This window comes from Cadophora gregata (assembly GCF_030347475.1).
Source record: "Cadophora gregata isolate MNR1 chromosome Unknown scaffold_11, whole genome shotgun sequence".
In the NCBI taxonomy this organism is placed as follows: domain Eukaryota; kingdom Fungi; phylum Ascomycota; class Leotiomycetes; order Helotiales; family Ploettnerulaceae; genus Cadophora; species Cadophora gregata.
This window is the reverse complement of record NW_026695934.1, coordinates 143079-164788: the sequence shown is the minus strand read 5'-3', so window position 1 is coordinate 164788 and position 21710 is coordinate 143079. Positions and strand designations below refer to the sequence as shown.

Sequence of the window (21710 nt, the reverse complement as noted above, 5' to 3'; positions counted from 1 at the left end):
GGACTTCAAAGAAGTGTATTGATCACTCTCAAAACAACATTTTACCCCCACGCAAAGACAACAAACTACAGGTCCTGTTCAATACAACATCTACCCCGCATATCACATGCCGGCCTTCCCGCTCCTAATAATACAACTACCGGCCTTGATTTTGAGCGGTAAGTCGTACATACAAGTCTCTTGGTGCTACACACAACTCGCAAAACACCTTCCTAATGCAGGTCCTCCCGCCGAACCATTCGGTACACAAGACACTACCCGTGTGCATGCCAGACCTACCATTGGCTATAAAGCACCGAGTATAAATTCACCGAACAAGCAAGAACAAAATGTTGCATTTCTGACTTAGGATGTAAGGGGAAGTTACTGATGCATATCAAGAATGAGTGCTTGTAACCGAGACCATGATTGGTGAATGTGAGCCGGTTACACAGATGTATACTTCAAGTATGTATTTTTATTGGAGCATTAACTTCAGCGAGCCGCGAAGTGAGAATGTGACATGCGATATTGTTGTACAGCTTCAAAATTCGGACTTGTTAACTAAATTGGTAAGGCCAACATCACACTTCATTCTACTTGCTGTACCTAATAGGGTACCTACTTAGCTGCTCGGTTAAACGGGCTTGTCAACATCCCGCAAGACCCTCAAAGAGATATAAAGTCGAGTGTAGGGTCCATCTTATTCGAACATCTCATCTTCAACTCTCGCACTTTTTCTCTCCTCTTTCCTCTCTCATCCATCTTCCCTTCCAATCATTTCATCTTCCAGCTGTTCACCCACCCCCAACCACAACCGGCACCATGAAGCTCACTCACATTCTCCCCCTCCTCTCTCTGGCCACGGCAATCCCACTCCTTGACACGCGCGACCCAGAACCATCCTCCTCCTCTGAAATCAACAACACCACCCTAGCCATGTCCCCCTCCATCTCCCTCTCCCAAGCCGCAGCTATGGGCTCAATTCACACCCTCAACACTCTCTCCACAACCAAAGCCGCAGCCGCAGCCGCCGCCGGTCCCATCAACGAGTATGGTCTTGACGGGCCTTGCAAGGCCGTGACTGTGCTATTTGCCAAGGGAACAGGCGAGAATGGAAATATGGGAGATGGGAGCTCGCCGGGTCCAGCGTGGGCTGCTGCTATTCGGGCGAGTTTGGGGACGGATAGGGTGGCGGTGCAGGGCATTGCGTATGATGCTAGTGTTTTAGGGTGAGTTTGTCTCTCTCTCTCCCCTTCTGTTTCCCGATTCATGTTTCCCGATTCATGATCCCCCGATTATTCCTCCACTCCCGGAAATATGATAAAGCCAGCAAGAAGGGGACGAAAGAAGGAAATTGAACACCCATGCGGTGGAGAAGCAGAATACTTAAGATTGTCACTTTCTTAAGCAACTCATAAGAATTGGAGAGACTCAAAACTAACACCCCTTCCTCTCCTCCAGCTATCTCCTAGGCGGCTCCCCATCAGGAAGCACCACCTACCTCAACACAATCAACCAAGCCAGTACCAAATGCCCCAGCACCAAAATCGTAATCGGAGGCTACTCCCAAGGCGCACAGATCCTGCATAACGCAGCTGAGAAATTGACTGCTGCTGTTACGGCGAAGATTGCTGCTGGTGAGTTTTCTTCTCCCCCTTCTTCTCACTCTATCTCCCTTCCCATTCCCATTTCCCATTTCCCACCAGTTTCCCTCCCCCTCCCTCTCCTCACCCCTCTCCTCACCCTCCCCCAACCCCCAACACAAAAAATCCAGTTTCCATAAGCTAACGCACACGCACCCAGCCGTCCTCTTCGGCGACCCAGACTACCCCGACACACCAGGCTCCATCCCCGCATCCAAGACCCTGCAAATCTGTCACCAGGGCGATATCATTTGTCGTGGCATAGGTGGCGCTGATGCGCATCTGACGTATCCGAGTGATGCGCCGCAGGCGGCGGCGTTTGTTGCTGCTAGGGTTTAGGAAGGTGTGATAGTGGGAGGTGGGGAGGATGGGATTGGGAAGGGGGAAAGAATGAGAGGGAGAGGGAGAGAGGTGAAGGGTGAAGGGGAAAGGGAGAGAGGTGAGGGAGGAAGGGAAAAGTGGATTTCATTGCGGTTGTTTATTTACATGCTAAGCGAATCCTCGACTCGCATCAGATTTGAACGAATGGAATAGCGGCACAGCACTTTCATGGAAATGATATCTCAAAAGCATGACATAACAAAATAAAAGATTGAGGGAATTCTCTATTCAATGCTCTCCATTTTCCCCGCTGCGAGGAGGTAATTTTGTGTTTTGTGTCCGGTATGGAAATATACATACAAGAATCCTCGCATTCCTATCCTCCCAATTACTAGAGTAATACCATGTGTGCCTCGATGGTTCCTCCCTCCTAGCCAATGTGGTCTTGAGGCCGACTTCAGTAAAACCTGCTCATTTATGCAGAAAACAAGAAAAGGTGTGGTTGTGGGTAAGTTAGTAACCAGCGTTCGCTCCAGAACTCCATCCAACGTGCCCTAACCCAGACCCAGAATCAATAGCATACCATACAAAAGAAACACAGCAATAGTATCTCCGTATCCCCGATCCCACAATCCATACCCATTTCAAGCACTCACTCCCATCTCCCATCTCCCAACCTTTCCAAGCCCCCATCAAACATCCAAATCACAAATCTAAGCACCCCCACCAAGAACCATAACAAACTCCCCATCCTCCTCCTCCTCCCTCCTCAAACACTCCTGCAAGCCCCTAACATCCAACCCGCCCGATCCCAAGCCAGCATCACACTCATCCTCATTGCCCCCCTCAACCTCAAACGCCTTCATAAACGCAGGATTTCTCCACTCAGCAGCTTGTGCTTCACTCTCTTTTGCCCAGCGCGCAGGCGTGATGGTTATTTCCGAGCTGGTCGACATGTTGCTCGTGCTGCGCTGGAGGACGCGTTGGGTGCGTTCGGGTTTGGGGAGGGCAGCGCCGGCGGTGGTTGTGTCGTTGTTGGATGAGGTGGAGGTGATATTCGAGGTAGGAGGAGCGGCGAAAGTCTGCATATTGAGAATTCCACTCGCGGATCGTCCCTTGGTATATCCAATCGTAGAGCGGGAAGCAGCATTTGCGGCAGCAGCGCGCATAGTGGATGCATTATTTGGTACGACAGGAGCAGGACTTGGTTTAGAGCGGGAGAGGAATGATGGTTTTGGTGCGGGCTTGGAGATCTTTGGTTGAAGAGGGGCGGACTTCAAAGGTGCGGAGGAGAGGACAGAAGCGGCTTTTCGTGCGTTTATGGTTCCAGGACCTTTATTCTGGAGAACTGGTTTCTTGACGTCTGTCAGGGGTTTGCGGGAGGCGGGCTTAGCGTCTTGTGGGATGGAGAGTGGTGTTTTCTTGTTGCGGAGATGGCGGAATGTCTCTGGTACGTCGCCCACTGTCCAATCTTCCTCCATCATCTTCATCATACGCTCGTCCGTCGCTTTGGCTGATCGCTGGTATGCCTCCTCGGCCTCTCGTTCGATTCTCGACATGCCGTTCTCGTCGACTTGTTGACGATATGTCTTGTTGATTCCACGCATCAGGTTTCCGGGCTTCAGAGCTGTGTAGTCAAGACAGTTGTCTGGGAAGTCGGTCGATTCGTAAGGAAGGTCTTTGGTTCTTGGCGGGCAGTACTCAACGTCTCGGTCTGCCAGAGGGCTCTCGTCCCCGTGTACCTCAAGCTTGACAGAGTCGGCGTGAATGAGTTTCTTGGGTCTGCGGGCGCTGGTTTGTTGTTTCGGTTGCGTCTTTTCGAGTTCTTTCTCAGGGGCGGGTCCAGATGGTGTTTGGAATGCCTTTGCTTTGGCGTTTGTAGTCTTCATACCAAGGGGAGCTCGAGTTCGAGGGCCTGATTATGTTAGTATTCATCTACTGCTTAAAGAGTGCAATCCCATACCCATTGGAGTGACAAAGGCATTCTTATCGAATGTAGCACCCTTCTTTCCAGTCATCAATGCCTCCAATCCCTTTCCCTTCACTGACTTCCCGCCAAACCCTGCGGGCGCATTCTCATCGTTCAATGGGATCTTCAATGGCGTCTTTGGGTATTTAGCTCCTGGAGTCTTGGGCTGCAGACCGCGGGTGCTCTGATTGAGTGGCTTCACAGCTGCTGCTTGCTGATGGCCGTGGACCAGATTCTCCTGATCGCGTACCGCGAACATCGTGTCGGGGTTTGTGTTTCTCTGCTTGAATATTCTCGTTTCTACTGTTGAAGCTCGGTTTTATTCGCACTCGTGGGTATTCGATGGTATCCTGTTCTAGTGGTATTACATTGACGTCGCGTTGATGATCTAGTCTGGTGTCGTTGGAACAGGAGGTCTCGTGTTTTCATCGAACAGGGGTGAGCTTTCAATCGGTAAATGCTTTGTTTACTAACAATCTCCCCGGCAACAGCCTCCAAGCTGCCCCACCTCCCACACCCCCTGTCCGCCCTTCCCAATCTGGCAGCGCTGCCTTGTGTCTTTGAACTTCAACCAGCTCCTGTGTCTGATCTCGTCTCGTCTCGCGATTCTTCCAGAATTTCCCCAACCAACAAAACACATATCTCCTCGACTCTCACCGCATCCAAGGTCAACAACATCTGCCACCACTCTTCGCATCTCAGTCCTTTCCACCAAAAACCCAGGATCTACCCTTCACCGCCGCCATCATGGATCGCATCAAGGAGGTAAGTCCTCCCATCTCTGCCTGTGCACAACAACCCCGCCATCCCGCTCAGCTTCTGCCTTGCTCTACCCAGCTCAACACACCACGCCGCAATGCATCCTCGTGTTGTGGCCACTACTATATCTCCTTTTTCCTCTCTAGAACATCAAAATCCATCACCATGAAGAACATGCAGAGAACACGGGTAGTAACAAGCGGCAGAAAATGAACTCCCTCCGCATCGAGGCCGACGAATCCGCCGCCCAAGTCGAGGAGCTCAAGGCCAAGATCAAGGTCCTCGAGCAGGAGAATCTCACCAAGGACCACGAAATCACTTCCCTCACGCACAAGAATACCCAGTTGGAGAACGAGGTGGAGAAGTTGGAGACGTCTGTTAAGGAGCACAAGGGCGAGAAAGATGAGGGTTCTGCGGCTTTGACACAGAATGAGACTCTGCAACGTAGACTGCAGCTTCTGGAGGAGGAAGCTGAGGAAGCCGATAAGAATTTGCGGGAGACAAATGATAAGTGAGTGCCATAATCCACCGTCCAGGACATTGCTAGCTGCCACATCTGCCAGCTCTTTTGTCCTGCTGCTTGTTCCTAGCTATTTAGAGCTACATAAACTGACCATCACCTCAACAGGCTCCGACAAACCGACGTCAAGGCCGGCCACTTCGAACGCAAAGTCCAAGCTCTCGAAGCAGACCGCGATCAATGGGAGGCCAAGTACGAGGAGATGTCCAAGAAGTACGCAGCTGTCCAAAAGGAGCTGGAGGATTTCCAAACCGAGATCGGCAACATCTAGATATCTGGATAATGTCTCCTGTTTCTGGTCGTGTGTTCCGTCGCCTACACTACATCACACCGCGCTGCACCTTTGGAGGTTGTTTTGATGGACATGGTATGAATGAGGGCTCGTTGCTTTTCTAGAGGATGTTCTTCTATCTTTTGTGCATGGAGGGAGGGAGTGAGGATATCATGTGTGATGGGCTGGGTTGATAGTGAAGGGTAGGAAGGAAGTATAATTGCAGTTAGGCTCCGTATGCGTTGGCGGTGGTACGCTGTTGTTTTTCTGTGCGTCCGTTTCTACAGATCAGATCATTGGCTTTTGCTTGATAGTTGATATCAACGGATTTCATATATGCATGGTTTACATCTTTTTTTTTGGTCTTCATGATGTTCATCTGTTGGTGATATCGAGGCATTCATTAATGCACTCATGCAATTCTTTCATTTTCATTCTGCTCTTGATCAGAAGCAGCTCATTGATTCTACCAACGAAACGCAAACTCCTCATAGCTTGCAATACCCACCATAGTATTGTCGCATTGCACATTCCCTATTCCCTCTCAACCCCTCAACGCCTCAACCTTGCACTCACCCATAAACCCCATCAACCACCCCCCTTCCTCGCATCCGCACTCGCCTTATTCTTACTCTTCTGCTTCATCCTCGTCGCCTTCCTCTCAACCTTACTCTCATACCTAAACTTCTGCTTCCGCGGCTTCTTCGGCCACTTCTTCTTCCCTCCATCCCCATCCTTCCCCTCCCATTTCCCCTTCCCTTTCTTTCCTCCTTCTTCTCCTTCCTCATCCTCACTCCCATCCTCACCATCAACTCTCGTCTTCAACAACCCCTCTTTCGTCACATCCACAGCTTCAATCGTAACAGTCGTGTATTTATCTTCGTCTTCAGAGAGGTATTCTTCTTCGTGGTCTACTACCGCTCCAGGAACAGGGGGAGGGTTGGTGGTGGGTTTGTCTTCCGAGTCTGAGAACCCGCCCCAGGCTTCGGGGGAGTCTGAATCGTCGTCGTCGGAGGAGGAGTCTAGGACGTCGGGGTCGCCGGCTGCGCGGAGGGCGGCGTTGATGGCGGAGACGTGGGAGGTGAGTTCTTGTTTGCGTTCTTCGCGGAGCTGTGGGGTGGGAGAAGTTAGCTGAGTTCTGCTATGGTATTGTGTTTGTGTGTGTGTGCTGCTGTGAGGACTTTGTTCCCCAGTTCCTGATCTCCAATCTAAAGTCCAAAGTCCAAGACAGAATTCCCAATCTCATTCCCAAATCTCCCAAAATCCCAAAATCTCCTCCTCCCTCTCCCAATCCCAATCCCAATCCCAAAAACCTCCAAAAATCAAAATTCCAAAAAACCAGAAACTAACCTGCTTCCTCATCTCCACTCTCTCCTCCCTCTCCTTCTTCGCCGCCTCCTCCTGCGCCCTCTTCGCGCGCTGCACCTTCCTCTTATGGAACCCCGTCAGGTAATCCGCGCGCGCATCATTATCAAACGAAATCTCTTCTATCTTGTGTTCTGTTTTCCGCCGCTTGTTGGGTTGGCTGCTCAGGACGTTCTTTTTGGGCCGTGGGTGGAGGAATATGCCTGGTTCGAGGAGCGCGGGATTCATGATTGGTTATTCTCTATCTTTTCTTGAGAAGAAGTTGAGAAAAAGAGTTGTATGGAGAAGTTCCAGGACGAGAGGGGTTATTGGCGTGCAAAGGGTTGGTGGTGTTGAGAATATGGTGTATGGTTTTGGGTTGTGTACTTCCCAGCAAATAAATGTTCGTGAAGCTTTCAAGCTCGAATCTTTTTTCGCGGGGGTGCAGGGTGCAGTGGATATCAGTTCTATTCCAGCGCGATAAGTTCCCGCCGCGGAGTGGAATTCCGCCCTAGCCAAGTCCCCCCAAACTCAAGGCTGCGGTGCATTGTGATCCAGCCATCAAAGCTCCCGCGAGCTCGACATCATCAACCTCACTCATATCGTCCACCAAAACACGACGATACGCACGATAACAACGATGCGTCTCTCTATTGCTGCGCTGGCAGCTACAGTATCATGCGCTGCGGCATTCAAGGATACGAGTCCGTTTGTGATGTTCTCTGATTCTGAGTATGTTTGATTGCCTTTCCTCTGTATCTCTCCCCTCTTGCTGCTGCTAGGACAAGATCCCAATTCGTAATCGAAGGAGAATGCTGTTCAATTCAAGGATCATTAGAGGTGAAGACAGCAAGCTAATGATAGCCCAGATTACCCCAAAACCTCAACACCCTCCAACTCCAAACCTCATCCTCCATCCTCGCCTCCGCGAAATCACATCTCTCCACCTGCCCCTCGCAAATCTACTACATCCTCACACAGCCCTCACTCCTCGCTTCCGAGCTCAAAACACAGGCACCACATCTCAAGAATGCGGTCGGACATGAATCTGTGAAGGGAAGGCTGGCGGTTAATGAGGTAGTCGGGTTGAAGGCTGGGGATGCAGAGGAGTTGATTAGCGTATTGGAGAAGAAGTGTGGTGCTGTTGTGGGAAGTGAAGCGCGAGAGGGGAAGAGTGTGGTTGTTAGGAGGGAGTGGAAGGGTATTGAGGGGGAGAAGGAGGAGAGGAGGAGGATGGTGGAGGATTTTGGTGAGTTGATTCCTTGCTCTACTCTTCTATTGGGTGCATTTGATCTCTGGATTGGTGCTATCATCAAACTCCTCATTACCAACCTAAACATTGAGCGAACAATATACTAACATCCCCGACAGATTCAACGCTCTACCCCCTCTTTCAAAGCCTCTCCACCGGCCCAAAATACACAGTCATCCTCCTCACAACACCAGCGACCAACATCTCCCCATCTCAACCCAAATCCAACGAGCTCGAAAACGATATCGTTTATGAGCCTAAGTTCATGGAGCCGCTGCATATGGATCTCAAGAGGGATATCTATGCTCGCGAGAGGAACGAGTCGGGTATTGTGGATCGGAGGCCGTTGTTTGAGAAGTATAACTTTTTGTCGCCTGGTATGTTATTTTTCCTTCCTACTCTTGTCTCCCAATCATTGTAACACGGAACCCGTATCATAAGATTTCCAATTTGTCGCGAGGGAATACTTTCCACTTTGCTCAGTAACTTTTCGTCTCAACCCGGGGCATCATATTGCTTATTGGTGAGAATCAAACTGACATCCCACCAGGTCTCTTCATGGGTCTCCTAGTATCCCTCCTCCTCCTCGCCATCCTAAGCGTAGGAATTGGTGCTATCTCCAGCTTAGAAGTCTCGTACGGTGCATTTGACAAGGAGATGGGTCCTGCGGCTCAACTGAAGAATAAGCAATAGACTGTATGTTTTGCTTTGTTTCTGTGTTTTTTTGTTGGGACCACCGATGGGGCTTGGTTCTGGAAATGCTTCGATGACGTGAGAGCATCGAGAGGATGAGGGGTGCATGAAGAAGAGAATGATTGACATGGTGGACGGAGGAAGAAGACTGTCTTGATAGTATGTATAGAGTATGCATGGATGCAATGAATGCTTTGTTTTTCGTTATGCCACTTGATCTTTTGAATCCGCATGCCTGGTATTTCCTTGGAGTGACCGGGCTGCCAAATGACATCGATTCCAGTTGTTACTGTCTGTGTCTTGTAATCTTACTTCTGTCCCACTTTCCAATTCCCATGAGGAGGATACTCACGCAATTGCTCCTCTTCAACTCCTTTATCGAAGCGTAAGATTGTGAAGTATGCCCCAATCGATATTCAGCTTCTTTCAAACTCAAACCTGAAAGCTTTCGTATCTATGAGATCTGACGTTGAGGCAGCGGGATGGTGCTTCATCATGCAAGGTCAGACATTTATACCGTATATCCCTCCTGCCCTGCTTATCAGTGTTGAAAAGATTGGCCACATACCTGCCTTTTGTCATCACCAAAGCTTCAAGCTGATGCTACAAGTATTTTATAAAGCAAATAATCCTCCAGCTACAGGCGATCTCAAAATTACAGCGCCAAAATACTCTGTGTCTGATTCTCATTCTCATTCTCGTTCTTTATCTCACCCTTCTCATCTTCACTCAAAATTACTCACCCACGCAACAATATACAGCAGTTCCGTCATCCTCGAATATCCATCCCTCCGTCCTCACCACTCCTCTGCAAAAGCACCATCACTCACCATCCTCCATCCTCTTCTTGCTCCAAAACGCAAAGCCATATTTTGGCCACGGTTCAAAGTCGTATGCTGGAGAAGTGACATGCGTAACTCTTGTTCGAGACGCACAGATAAGGTACAGTCAGTATCAAGACGTTTCCTGATTTATTGAGAGATTTTTAAAGATGTTTGTGTTTAGAGCTACTAGAGCAGGCGTTGGTAATGGGGATGTTGAAGAACTGGTTGCTGGGGGTTAAGGGGAAGGCGGAGCAGGTGCGGTAGATGATGGGAAGGTACTTTGGAGACATGTAAGTTTGTTCATGTCTCCATGAGATCAATAGAGTTGGATTCGTGAAAAAAAGGCGTGGGAATATCTCAAGACGTGAGCGGACACTGGGACTGCTCGGTGCTTGGTGAACGCGGCAGGTGTTGCGGACTAACGAGGAAAATTCAAGTCTTGCTTGGTAGTGAGCAGTGAAAAATAGATCAAATCCATGCTTGCATGATTGTTTTCCTTTTGTTCGATGACAATAAACACTTTGCTGCTATCTCTATTTACATAGTCGGGAGCGGGCGAATGGTGAGGTTTGATGGCATTCATTGCCTTTGGTTTTGCGCTTGAGGTTAGCAAGACTTACGCGAACTCAAAACAACTTGATGTCTAGATCACATTTCTGAAGTTCTCCTGTCATTCATCCTTCCAAGCATATTCATCCAAGTCCTGTGACTAAGCCTCTGCAAGCCTTTATATCCATCTGGGAATTCCACTAGTCCCAAGCAAAAAATAAAACAAATTTGGGAAGGTGAACATTGGTTTGATTCTGCTGTTAAAATCTTTCCACACTCATCTCTGTACAGTTTGTCTAATTTATGGATTGGAAGTGATGCAGTGAGTAGTTAAATCAGAGCTTCAAATTTCTCGACATGATGAATGTAATGTCAACACCCAAGATTCATCCATCGTTGGGTCTGAAATTCCCTAACCCCCACTTGACTGCTCATCTTGTTTCTCTCTACTATGTGGCATCTCCATCTATTGAACTTTTCATCCCATACCCGCCACTGAATTTCCGATGAGCTCTATTGCAATCCCCTCATGCACGCCCTTTTGCACTGCTAACTTGGGTTTATTTATCTTAGGGGTCTTGATGTCTGCTTAGTTCCTGTTCTAGGTCGAGGCCGGTGCGAGAGCTTCCTTGGAGTTGAATGAGTATGCTGAAAAGTCGAGATTTGCAGTTGCTATGTTGAGATATGAAGAGAATATGAGGGATAGAGGCAGAACAGCACTGGTATAGAAGCGCACTCGGCTCCTAGTAATCGACAACCTGTATTATGATTCCTAAGATAGTCTATCTCGGCTAGACGACTGCATAAATACTTATCTATGTCCGGCGACATCTTCGATTTGATGACGAGATTCATTCATTAAGATATGTTGGTAAAAAATATGGATTTGCAATTAGAGAATAAAGCTCTAGCTTGCATAAAAGACACTCTGAAAGTGATAGATAAGTCCAACAAGTGTGAACGATAATGCTCTCAGAAATTGAGAAGTGGACTAGTGGCTTGGCAAATACTAGCGCGGTGGTACCAGTACCTCCCTCTTCCTCTTTAGGAATACTCCAAGCATATCACAACAGCATGATTCTACGGAAAAGCTTCATGCGACTTTCGCATCCATTTTGCTCGCCTGCTAGACAAATTACATCAAGGAGAACAGCTAGCTCCTCAGCGTCGGCGACGAGCTTTCCCACCCCTCGAATCCTACCCAGCAATGTCTTGGTTGAGGAGGAAAAGGTTCCAGGATATCAACCCGATTTTTATTACCCAGCAATTCCCGGGCAAGTCTTGAAGAGTCGATATAAAATCCTGTCGAAGTTGGGTTGGGGCACGGGCTCTACTGTCTGGCTTGCTGAAGACCCCCAGAGGTAGAATACCTTACCTGCCTCATCAGTTTGAGTTGATTTGAATCCAGCTAATTTGATTACATATGAAGCATGCCTTCTCAGTACGTGGCACTCAAGATCAACACCTCAAATCCAGAGTACAAGGATGCGATCTTGCATGAACTTGAGATAAATCAACGCCTGATCAAAGCATCGTCTCATCCTGGCTTTGCGTTCGTCAGGGCTGCAATTGATTATTTCATGACTACTGGTCCCTCCGGAAAGGACCACTTATGTCTCGTTTTCGAGCCTCTCAGAGAACCCTTGAATCAATTCCAGCACCGTCTAGCAGGAGACAGAATTCCTCCTCAACTACTCAAAGTATACGTCGATTTCTTATTACAAGGCTTAGACTGTCTTCATTCCGATTTCAAACTCATCCATACAGGTCTGTGAAGCTCCAGAAATAGTTGGATGAAGAGATATTGACCCAAAGTATAGACCTTAAAGCAACCAACATACTACTGTCTTTCGAGGATCTCAGCGTGATCGAAGAATACGCAGCGGCTCAAGCTGACCATCCAATGCCGCGGAAAAAGGTTGGCGACCGTAGTATATTCCTATCACACAATGACTTTGGCACTCTGAAGTCGTATTGGATGATACCGAAAATTGTGGATTTCGGCCTCGCTCACAAAGGTGATGGAAAAGAACCTCTCCGCCACCCCATTCAGCCAGCCCTCTACCATGCCCCAGAGGTGCTACTTGGAGCTCCATGGTCTTATAGCGCCGATATCTGGAATCTCGGTGTCTTAGTAAGTCCCATACTCCCCGACTGGTCGCAGAGGTCATAAATAATAAACAACTAAGCTGAAACATATAGCTTTTTGAGCTACTAGAAGACAAAGAACTTTTCACCAACCTCAAATCTCAAAACAATACGTACACGGCTCGAGCACACCTCGCAGAAATGATTGCACTCTTTGGACCACCACCCCAGAAGATGATTGATCTTGAGAGCGTCTGGACGGATGTCTCTTGGGAACGATCGTTCCCAAATGCCGACGGTAAATGGTGCGATAAGGCTTCCGCTTACTACGGAGGGCCATTTTTCGACTTGCATGGTATGTTCAGCTGCAATCTCAAGAAGCAAGTCTGTGTTGAGCATATTGGTCTAATATCTGAACCAGGTTCCTTTACCCACCCGGATCTGGTCCAACTTTCCGTTAAGCTCGAAGACTGTGTGACGTGTATGGAAGGAGAGGAGAAGGCTTTGTTCATCTCCTTTGTCAGGAGAATGCTGAAATGGTTGCCTGAGGAGAGGGCCACTGCAAAGGAACTCCAAGATGACCCTTGGTTACAATCGGGACTTTGATAGAGACAGGGTAGAATTCGATAGGATTAAGAGCAAGAGATCTTGCTGATAGGTCACGGACAGCTTGACGGCTCACAAGCAGCTATGACACCAAGACATGTGAAGGCAGGAGAGTTTTACACTCTCGTCCATCAAGATTTGAATCGACTCAATCGCGGCTGACAATCCTTCACCCACCAAATCATCTTACCGATATCGAAAATGACACTCTTGAACTGCAGAACACGGAAACACCGCTGTGCTGGGTGGGAAAAGGCGGCTCGTCAATCAAATGCAAGAGAACTTCGAGTCCTTACCCCATCGGAGTGCTTAAATCACCTCTTGAATGGTCTTACTTGCTTATGGCCGAACCTGTCTGGTAGTCAGAATACACATCAAACTTGGCTGCAATTTCTTACTTCGCAGTCGCTAGTCCTCGATATTGTCGAACAGAAGGATGGACAGCTCGTCAGGTTTTGAAATTCAGAATTCAAACACGGACCCAATTTAGATTGAAGATGGTGTAAGGACATCCCCTTGGCAAATAAAATGAAAGAATTAATCAACTATCGTTACTCATCTCGTCTGAGCAATATTCACTCATGTCTTGCATAAACCCCCCGTCGTAATGGTATTTTGCTAGTTAAAGATGCAATACACTCTCGGTAAGGCTCTCAGGAAGGAAGTCAAACACTTGAAGTGGTCTGAACTCTACAAGATTCGTGCAAGGAGTTCGGGTGCGAGACATTCGATGTGGGGAAGTCCTTTTTGACATAGTGTGTCTTGGCATATCGTGTTGATCAGATATTGAATAGATTGTTCGACTAAAATAACATATAAATCATTGATGCGAGGCTTACTTGAATCGGAGTCCCCGTTTGAGGTCGTTACTTCGGGAGTGATTCAGCCGTGACTTTTGTTTACTAGCTGCCTTTTTAGGCGAGCCTTGAGTTCCTATCCCGTCCCATCTTCCCCGGGGCCATATCGGCTAGGCTATGCGCCCAGAGTATGCCCTATTTCAGATTCCAACTAAGTGTCATGTGGGTGCACTTTGGACTGAGGAAATCGAAGGCTTAACGTCCACTTCTGTTCGATGATGGAAGATGAGGTAGAGTCATGTTTGCAGAGGCTGATCGATATTGGGGTTCTTGAGTTGAGCGCGAGGAAATCATCACTACGGCTATTCAGGTACCACCACTGGACGGCCAGAAAGAGGACAACGATTTCTAGAGGCGCCTTGAGATGTTGAAAGAGAATTCGATAGAAGATTCCCGTGTTCTGCCTAGAAGTCCGTTGAAATGGACCCATCAAGTTTCGCGGATTGGAAGTAACATCATAGCCCTTGAGCCTTTTATGTTCTGATCTTTGTGAACCCTTCTATGAAAGGCTCATCTCAGCCAAAGTTCCAGTCCTCAAAGCTGCCTTACAATTTCTATGAGCAAAGAGCAGACTTTTCACGCCCCCTTAGCCCGTGCAGCCAGAACGCCCAAAGTAACCTCCCACCCCAAAACGCCATGCAATGCCTTCTCGATTTTTCCATAGAAACCCCACAATCTACTTCTCAGGCGCATCCGGTAACCTCTCAACCACATACTTCCCCCTCGCCACACTAATAATCGGCACACCCGGCACCTTCCTCACCCTCCTCTTCAACTCCCTATCATTCGTCGCCACAATATAAATCTTACTCTTCATCACCCGATCCACAATACAATCATCAGCATACACCCCCTTATGATCACACTGCATCCTCGTCCACCTCTCATCCCTCGCAATCCTCAACGCAATCCTATACTTCGGCCCCAGCTTCTCCAACTCCGCCATAACACACGACGTGATCACGGGGATACAGTTCGCATACAGTGTATCCATCAGAGTTTCTAGAAGAGGCAGTTTGCGCTGGACGGTGTGCGACAGGAAATTGGTGTCGAGGAGGATGGAGTAGGGTGGTACGAGGGCGGTGTTGTATTGGAAGAAGAGCGCGGAGGAGACCTGGGGGACTTCGCGGACGATTTGCGACTCGGCGGATTTCTTCTTGGACTCGTCTTCGGCTTTGGTTTGGTTTTTCTTCAAGCGGGCATCGTTTTGGCCGATGAGGCGTTTGACCTGGTGGGGGTTAGCTGTGCTGCTGGGGAGTCGATTGAATGGGGATCTTACGGCGCCAAACTTGCGGACTTTCTTCGCGGTACCCATGATGAAGATTTTGATTATTCAATTCCAGGTGCGGTCTTGTCCTGGTGTTGTGGTTGGGAGAGGTGCAAATCGAGTATCTTGACAGGCTTCAGACCTGATGTGAAGCTTCGAAATAAAATCATTTGAAGCCAAGCCCTTTTCTGCCGTTTCCGCCTTCCGCCCTTTCACCGCCTCAGTTGCCCCCAACGACTAAATATAGCAGGCGGTCTTAAGATCTAAACTCAATTCGGTCCAAGCGTGAAGAATGCAGGAACTGGGCGATCGACCAACACGAGATGTGGAGGGAAGAAGCGACGACTCCCATCCCTTACGAAGAGAGACATCAAGACCAAGACACCACAGCAGGGCAGCACAACAGGAAATACGAAGTCTGTCGCCTCACGTCGCACCACGCTCGTTATACAACATCGCAGTATTTTCACGCATCGCAGTATCGTATCGCATAACATCACTCTGCATCACTTTGTATACACGATACGCCGCATTCATTGTATTCTTTACGCCGGATAATTGAAGGTTGGAAGGGATATCAAGGACCAGGACAAAAGACCGGATCCCTTGATACGACGGCAGCACCGATTTTGTACCACGGTTCGTACGGCAGACCCTACTTGAGGCACGACATACGACGGGAGTTGGGAGGATACAAGGGTATTGTTTGCTTGGGTTGACTTGGAACTGGGTCAACAAACCGGATTCTCACGACTTGCGACTTTATACATCCTGAAACCTTTGCAGAGAGTTGCGCCGACGACAGAAATTTGGAATAGATACGAGATTGGATTCCATTTGGACACTATCGAGGAAACCCTTTGATATTGGTCAACAAATCGAAGGATCAACTTACCTCGCCTCCTGCGCCTTCACTCCTTCGCAGATATCAATCTGCCCACGAATTTCTCTTTTCACAACAATCACATACCTCAACCATGAGTTCTCTTCCAGACTTGGCTACGGCCACACGAACTACTCCTTCATCTGCAAGTCCTAGCACATCTGCATCTTCTGCCAGAGCAACCGGCTCAAACTCAGCCTCAACAACAGGCCAAACAAAGTCGCTCTCTCAAGCAGCCACCATCACCGGATCAGGGACAACAGGTCAAGCATCAGGAGCTGCAAGCATCACAGGCTCTGCTGTTACGACTGGCGGAGCTCTCACCGGTCTGCCCAAACTTTCAGGTGCAATCCAACCTGTTACTGCTTCAGTCCCTCCAACAGCAAACGCACCCTTCATGAAACAAAGCGCCCTACCAGATGGAACCGTCTTCATCGTCGTAGGAGCCATCCTCGGCTTCATGGCCATCAGCGTCCTCCTCTGGCGCGGTCTCGTCGCCTGGTCCCTCCACCGCTCCGTCAAACGCGCCGCCCAACACCAAAACATGGCCGACACCAAAGCCCTCTTCCGCACGCCCGCCCCTCCAGCCCCCTTCTACAAATACTCCGACCGCGACTCCACCATCTCCCTCTCCGGCCTCGGCCACAACAAAGGCGGTAAGAAAGGCGCCCGCCCAACCACCGCCACAGGCGGCGCCAGCACAAGCAGTCTCTTCTTCTCCCCCACCGCTGGAGCCGCTGGCGCTGGGCTCGCCAACCCCGGAAACCGAGGGAGCAACTACCTCCCAGCAGGCTACTACGCCTCCGGCGCCGCATCCGCTGCAAACGGCCAGTCGCAAGTCAATCTCGGTCACCAGCCTGCCATATCCCTCTCCAATCTCGGCCCGCAGTCTCAGGGCTACAGCCGCGCGAGGAGTATGGGTCCTTCGCCTCCGGATAGCCCGTTCATTGCGGGCCAGCAGAGCAGTAACCATATGGCTAGTTCGAGCACGCTGAATCTTAATCAGGGGTATGGTGGGAATGAGAGGGCGCCGAGTGCGTATTTGGAGGATTTGTTTGATGGGGAGAATGCGCCGCCTGTTCCTGGGCAGGGTCAAGGGCATGGACATGGGCATGGGAGGGGGAATGAGGCGAGTCCGGGGAGGTATTAACTTAGAGTAGATTGTGGAGAACGTTTGGTTTGAAATGGGTTTGAAATGGAACTAAGCTTGGATCTGTGAGGGGTCAGGGAATCGAGGTGCATTATGAGGACTTTTGGCTTTGGCTTTGGAGTGGGAAAGGGAAGGGAAGTGGTGGGAAAAATTATTTTTGTAATTGTGCTTGAGTTCGCTTGAGTTGACTTGGCTTGGCTTGGCTTGAATTGTATACAGCTTCTTCTTCTTCTCTATTCTCGTGTGCGATTTTCGGTTCTCTTTTTCCCCCTTCTGGCGATGAGGCGTTCTTTTGATTTGTGCTTGGCTTGGCTTGGGTGGATGGGGGGTTTTCGAGCGGTGGTAGATTCGAGGCGTGCATAGTGTGCTGTTGTGAGAGAGAGAGGAGGATGAGAGAGGGAGAGAGGAGAATGAGAGAGGGGATGGGTAAGGGAAGGAGAGAGGGGAATGAAAGAGACAGGGGAATGAAAGAGACAGGGGAATAACAGAGGGAAATGAAAGGGAAGGAGAGAGGGAAAGAGAAAGGAAAGGTAAAAGAAAACAGGCCTATCTGTATACAGTAGAGTAGAGTGAAGTAGAGTAAGTTAATGAACGCATTTGGAAATACTGAACATAATACCATCCTTTTTCCCTCTTCAACCCTACCTTACCTTACCTTGCCTTACCTTATCTTGCCTGCCTGCCCGCTTACCTTCCCTTACCTGCCTGCTTGAGTGCTTGCCTGCCTGCCTGCCTGCCTGCCTGCTTACTAGCTTTCCATCCACTTATATCCCTTTGAAAGACAATTTAGATTTAGATTGAGTGATGTAAGATTAGATACGGAAAACGAGCTAGCCTCTACGTAGGCACTTTCTTTTCTCAACTCAAAATAATTGCCGCAGAAGATAGAGTACGTAAATTTTCCTTTTTTTTTTCCTTCTTTTTTTTTTCTTCCTTCTTTTTTATTTCTTCCCCTCATTTCTCTCTTCCTACTTCATTTCTCTATTCTTCGTTACTGAACTTTGACTCCGAAAGGGATCTGGATCTGCATCTACATCTGGACCTAGATTCGGATGAATGTAATAGAGCCTAGAGGAGCAAGTCAAGAGAGACCAGCTTGCTTGCTTGATATGATATGTAGTGAACATGAACATGAACATGAACATGAACAGCAAGTATGAACCCTCTGTCCGAGCACCTGTATATGTTTATGTTTATTAAATTATATTTCCTACTTACTTACATATCTACCTACCTACCTAACTTCAGCTCAGTTGGAAGGTTGGAAAGTTGGAAAGTTGATTGAGAGGTTTGGTATTAAAACGCCTTGGGATTTGTAGAGTTTTTATTTTTGTTTTTGTTTGTGTTTTTTGTTTTTGTTTTGTTTTTGATTTTAGTTTTTTTCGCTTAGAATCTCAAATCAAATGAAATGAGGTGAAATGAACTGGGGGTTGGGGAAAACTCCTACAGTCACGAATGGGGCATTGTTTGGATTTTGTTTGTTTTGGATTTAAATTTGATACATGTGAGGCATTATTGAGTCTCCGGATGACTTGTGGTGTAGTCTAGTAGTTCCCTTTTCTTCTAGTGCGATTTCGCTGTACTAGATGTTTACGTAACCAGTTGATGGCACGTCCTCACCACTCTCCTCTGATGGGGGAATTCTATGGATTTATAAGTCGAGTGGAGAGATTCATGCGGACATCGAGATTTAGTTATTAGATGATGCTGAATCCTCTGTGGGAGGGACTCAAGCGGGGTTTATAGACTTCAGCCACGCCTCGAAAATCAAGGCTCAGCCAATTATTCAAGTCTGGATAGGAATACTTCTTGAGCGAGCTGTGCTGTTACCTCTCGACTTTAGACTACGCATCGTACCAACTTGATGATCAATGAGTTGTACATGTATAGGTCTAGCGTTGTTCGTACTCTTTTGTGGAATATCTACTTCATCCTCATCTAACAGTCTAGCTATCTTCCCCCGGAAACTTCCTCGTCCGTGAGGTATCGCTTGCGTTACCTTTCGGACGTATCCTTTAGGATATCGATATTCAAACCCTTTTGGGATGCTATAAGAAGTATAAGATCGCTACTTGAAATAAAAGTCAAAACCACGTGACTTCACAACAGTATCCATTCTACACTCAAGTCCACTGGATTTCAACCTTCTGGATCCTAGTCGACTAGGACTGAAATGCAATACTTGACTAGGTATTAAAGATCCGCTCTTTGTTCTCTAGTAGAATAAAGTAGGTACTCGAACTAGGCATAAAAGTAAACTTGCCTCCATGGCCAGCCACATTTTGATTGCATGTTGCGGTGCTCCACTCCTGCGTGCAGAGTTCGGTTTGAAGGTGGAAGGTAAGGGATAGTCTAAATGTAGGAGAAAGGCTGAGGAGTTGAGATATGAAAGACTGGCATGGGATTTTAAGAGGTAAGGGGTGGGGGATTGGTGGGATGTATATATACTTAGAGTTTCTTTGAGGTAATTGCGGCTTTTTTGCTTTCTATAAATAATTCAAGCGTAATCTTTTTAATAGTATGGCATTCAATCACTCTTTACAGTCTCCTCTCGTACCCAGCTTTTCGTATTTGTCTAGCCTTGCAGTTTCCTTTTGTAGTCTATTTTTATAGTCTCTTGATATAGTTTCCTTGGGGGAATTGCTTTGTAGTTATTCTCATTTTTCAGATCCCAATTTTTTGTTATTCCGGAAGGTCTTTATGCATCCTATCTTAGTACACACTACTCGACGATTTAAATGTATTCTAAACATGTACCGCCTTATAATAACAGCCCATCAATTTCAACGATGCATATTTCAACCCCTCGTCCAAAACAGCCATGAGCTTAGTTTGGGCTTCATGATCGTTCAAGACGGATCTCTCTAGGCTTGCGCAAGCATGAATTCACTCTGTCATTCATCTTAACCACGACGGTGATACTCTGATACAGAACAGGCTGTCGCTTAGTCATAAGTCTAATTCTGGCCAGCTTTCAAAGAACAATGGCTCGAATGGCAACAACACCCCTGTCAAATTAAGCGAGCTTCGGCTGCCTCCCCTCCCATCAGCATATATAAACACCTCTTCCCGCTGTCAACAAATACAACAACAAATAGCACGACAAATTACACACATCTCACAAATCACAACCCACAACGCGAACAAAACCCAACCCACACCCAATCCCCCAGCACTCAAGCCATAGCACATCAGCCACGTCCGTCCCAATCCAAATCCAATCCCCGACATGTCCTACCGCAAACCAAAATCCATATCCGAGACAGCCAATCGCAGCATCAATCCAGCTGGCATTGCCTTGTATCGAGGTATGTATAAAGCTAAAGAACTTTCTCCGATAAACCCGTCTCACACATGCATTGAGTCTAAGGTACCAGCCCCAGCGGATTCTTTCATCGGCTCAGGCCTCATTCGCCCACCATTAACTCCTTGGAGACCAACTCCTCTGCTGGATACTCTCCCATCCGCTGAAACTTGGTGTGATCTTGAGTCTCCTTCCTGCCCGCCTTCGCACAAAGCTAGGTTGATAAGACGAAGGACTGCACGAGCTATGAGTGGTAGGCCGTCTACGATTTTCAAGACTACCGTGCCTGCTAAGAAGATTTCCGCATGTGCTGAGGTCTCGAAAGCTTTAGAGAGTTATACTGAGTTGTAAATATAGTCTGCTTTTGTTTAGGGATTATACTAAAAGTGTTCCAGAATGAAAAGACACTCCGCTCTAGCAGTACCGAGTTCCGCTCAAGACACTCGCAGCAGGTAAGTACATCCTTGTCTGACGCCCGACGAAATTGGCGCTGACGGTCACAGTCCCCCTGATCTTCCGCCAAGCTCCCATAACAGCGGCATCCCAACACCACCCATGCCAATCAATGAGGCCACTCCATCGCTATCTCCGGTCAAGCTGTCTTTCACTGAGCGAGTCTCCATTGCAAATGAAATCTGGATTTGTGTCGCTACTGACATACTGAAGTCTTACAATACGTGCGAAGGTAGAAGCGACCAACACGATTAATGTGAACGATAAGAGGCAAAGCTCAACTGAGTGAAAGGAAGAATGCGGGTACAGAAAACGTGCTGCACCTTCAAGGCAACGAATTTCAAGGCAAGGAGGAATGGCATAGTGTTCATATTGCTTTTAGAGAGGAGGGAGTTCTCAGGAGTTAGACTTTGACGATAGAGTTGAATGTCTCCAATCAATTAATGATAATGAAATGAAACAGATTACAATCCACTTGAAAGTGCTTCAGGAAGATATAGTAATATCCTGCATATTTCATAAATCTCGTGGTGGGATACAACGAGCGGCCAACACATAGCATGCGATGGAAGTGACGAGATGCAATTCCCAGGTCTTTGTAAGATAAATGATGTTGAGACAACTCAATTCTTTCTTCGAGGTATAAACCGTGAGTCAGGTTTAGATGGTATGTAGGTTTTAAAAGCTGGGAAACAGGAAAATCTTCTCGGGAATTTTTAGAGGACATAGTACACAGAGATGCGAACATGATATTATTGGGCATACCGGTTTCATGTGAGTGGGGTGCAAAAAGGGCTCTTCATATTGCTAAAGATTTATCATAAAGTTGAACTAATATAACTAATCTGCCCATATGCATAAACGGAGAACTCTCAAAGGAATCTAAATCCTGTCAAGCAAAAATATCTCCTATAACCCCATAACGCTAAATAAAGACTGGAAAAATTGTACAGTTGCTGTGAGCATTGATTGTGT

General features: G+C 47.8%; 9 protein-coding genes across 10 annotated transcripts; 6 read left to right on the top strand and 3 right to left on the bottom strand.

Moving 5' to 3' along the window:
• Window positions 1-172: 172 nt before the first annotated feature.
• Window positions 173-2227, top strand: CUT1 (separase/separin). 2 transcript variants are annotated; one of them, XM_058495399.1, is made up of 4 exons: window positions 173-447; window positions 557-1211; window positions 1444-1619; window positions 1786-2227. In XM_058495399.1, exons 1-4 carry the CDS (start codon window positions 405-407, stop codon window positions 1962-1964), a joined length of 1053 nt encoding a protein of 350 aa, XP_058354127.1. In that variant the 5' UTR covers window positions 173-404; the 3' UTR covers window positions 1965-2227. The 2 variants fall into 2 exon arrangements, with proteins under 2 accessions (XP_058354127.1, XP_058354128.1); XM_058495400.1 differs by having other exon boundaries at window positions 173-551; window positions 609-1211.
• Window positions 2228-4317, bottom strand: ONS95_002158 (uncharacterized protein). Its single transcript, XM_058495398.1, has 2 exons — window positions 3910-4317; window positions 2228-3861 (listed from the first exon to the last, which is right to left on the bottom strand). Exons 1-2 carry the CDS (start codon window positions 4172-4174, stop codon window positions 2660-2662), a joined length of 1467 nt encoding a protein of 488 aa, XP_058354126.1. The 5' UTR covers window positions 4175-4317; the 3' UTR covers window positions 2228-2659.
• Window positions 4318-4524: 207 nt separating this feature from the next.
• ONS95_002157 (uncharacterized protein) lies at window positions 4525-5795 on the top strand. The gene is made up of 3 exons (XM_058495397.1): window positions 4525-4680; window positions 4881-5185; window positions 5303-5795. Exons 1-3 carry the CDS (start codon window positions 4663-4665, stop codon window positions 5463-5465), a joined length of 486 nt encoding a protein of 161 aa, XP_058354125.1. The 5' UTR covers window positions 4525-4662; the 3' UTR covers window positions 5466-5795.
• Window positions 5796-6053: 258 nt separating this feature from the next.
• Window positions 6054-7058, bottom strand: ONS95_002156 (uncharacterized protein; the record flags this gene model as incomplete). Its single annotated transcript, XM_058495396.1, has 2 exons — window positions 6054-6575; window positions 6816-7058. The coding sequence occupies 2 exons, from the start codon at window positions 7056-7058 to the stop codon at window positions 6054-6056; spliced, it is 765 nt and encodes a 254-aa protein (XP_058354124.1).
• A 322-nt stretch (window positions 7059-7380) lies between these two features.
• Window positions 7381-8949, top strand: ONS95_002155 (uncharacterized protein). Its single transcript, XM_058495395.1, has 4 exons — window positions 7381-7541; window positions 7679-8058; window positions 8181-8438; window positions 8612-8949. Exons 1-4 carry the CDS (start codon window positions 7450-7452, stop codon window positions 8752-8754), a joined length of 873 nt encoding a protein of 290 aa, XP_058354123.1. The 5' UTR covers window positions 7381-7449; the 3' UTR covers window positions 8755-8949.
• A 2243-nt stretch (window positions 8950-11192) lies between these two features.
• ONS95_002154 (uncharacterized protein) lies at window positions 11193-13374 on the top strand. The gene is made up of 5 exons (XM_058495394.1): window positions 11193-11488; window positions 11557-11894; window positions 11948-12261; window positions 12330-12570; window positions 12637-13374. The coding sequence occupies exons 1-5, from the start codon at window positions 11202-11204 to the stop codon at window positions 12819-12821; spliced, it is 1365 nt and encodes a 454-aa protein (XP_058354122.1). The 5' UTR covers window positions 11193-11201; the 3' UTR covers window positions 12822-13374.
• A 222-nt stretch (window positions 13375-13596) lies between these two features.
• ONS95_002153 (uncharacterized protein) lies at window positions 13597-15081 on the bottom strand. Its single transcript, XM_058495393.1, has one exon. The coding sequence runs from the start codon at window positions 14991-14993 to the stop codon at window positions 14355-14357; it is 639 nt and encodes a 212-aa protein (XP_058354121.1). The 5' UTR covers window positions 14994-15081; the 3' UTR covers window positions 13597-14354.
• An 841-nt stretch (window positions 15082-15922) lies between these two features.
• On the top strand, window positions 15923-16978 carry ONS95_002152 (uncharacterized protein; the record flags this gene model as incomplete). The annotated part of the gene is made up of 1 exon (XM_058495392.1): window positions 15923-16978. The coding sequence occupies one exon, from the start codon at window positions 15923-15925 to the stop codon at window positions 16976-16978; it is 1056 nt and encodes a 351-aa protein (XP_058354120.1).
• A 3108-nt stretch (window positions 16979-20086) lies between these two features.
• ONS95_002151 (uncharacterized protein) lies at window positions 20087-21195 on the top strand. The gene is made up of 3 exons (XM_058495391.1): window positions 20087-20629; window positions 20678-20734; window positions 20786-21195. The coding sequence occupies exons 1-3, from the start codon at window positions 20208-20210 to the stop codon at window positions 20988-20990; spliced, it is 684 nt and encodes a 227-aa protein (XP_058354119.1). The 5' UTR covers window positions 20087-20207; the 3' UTR covers window positions 20991-21195.
• Window positions 21196-21710: the final 515 nt, after the last annotated feature.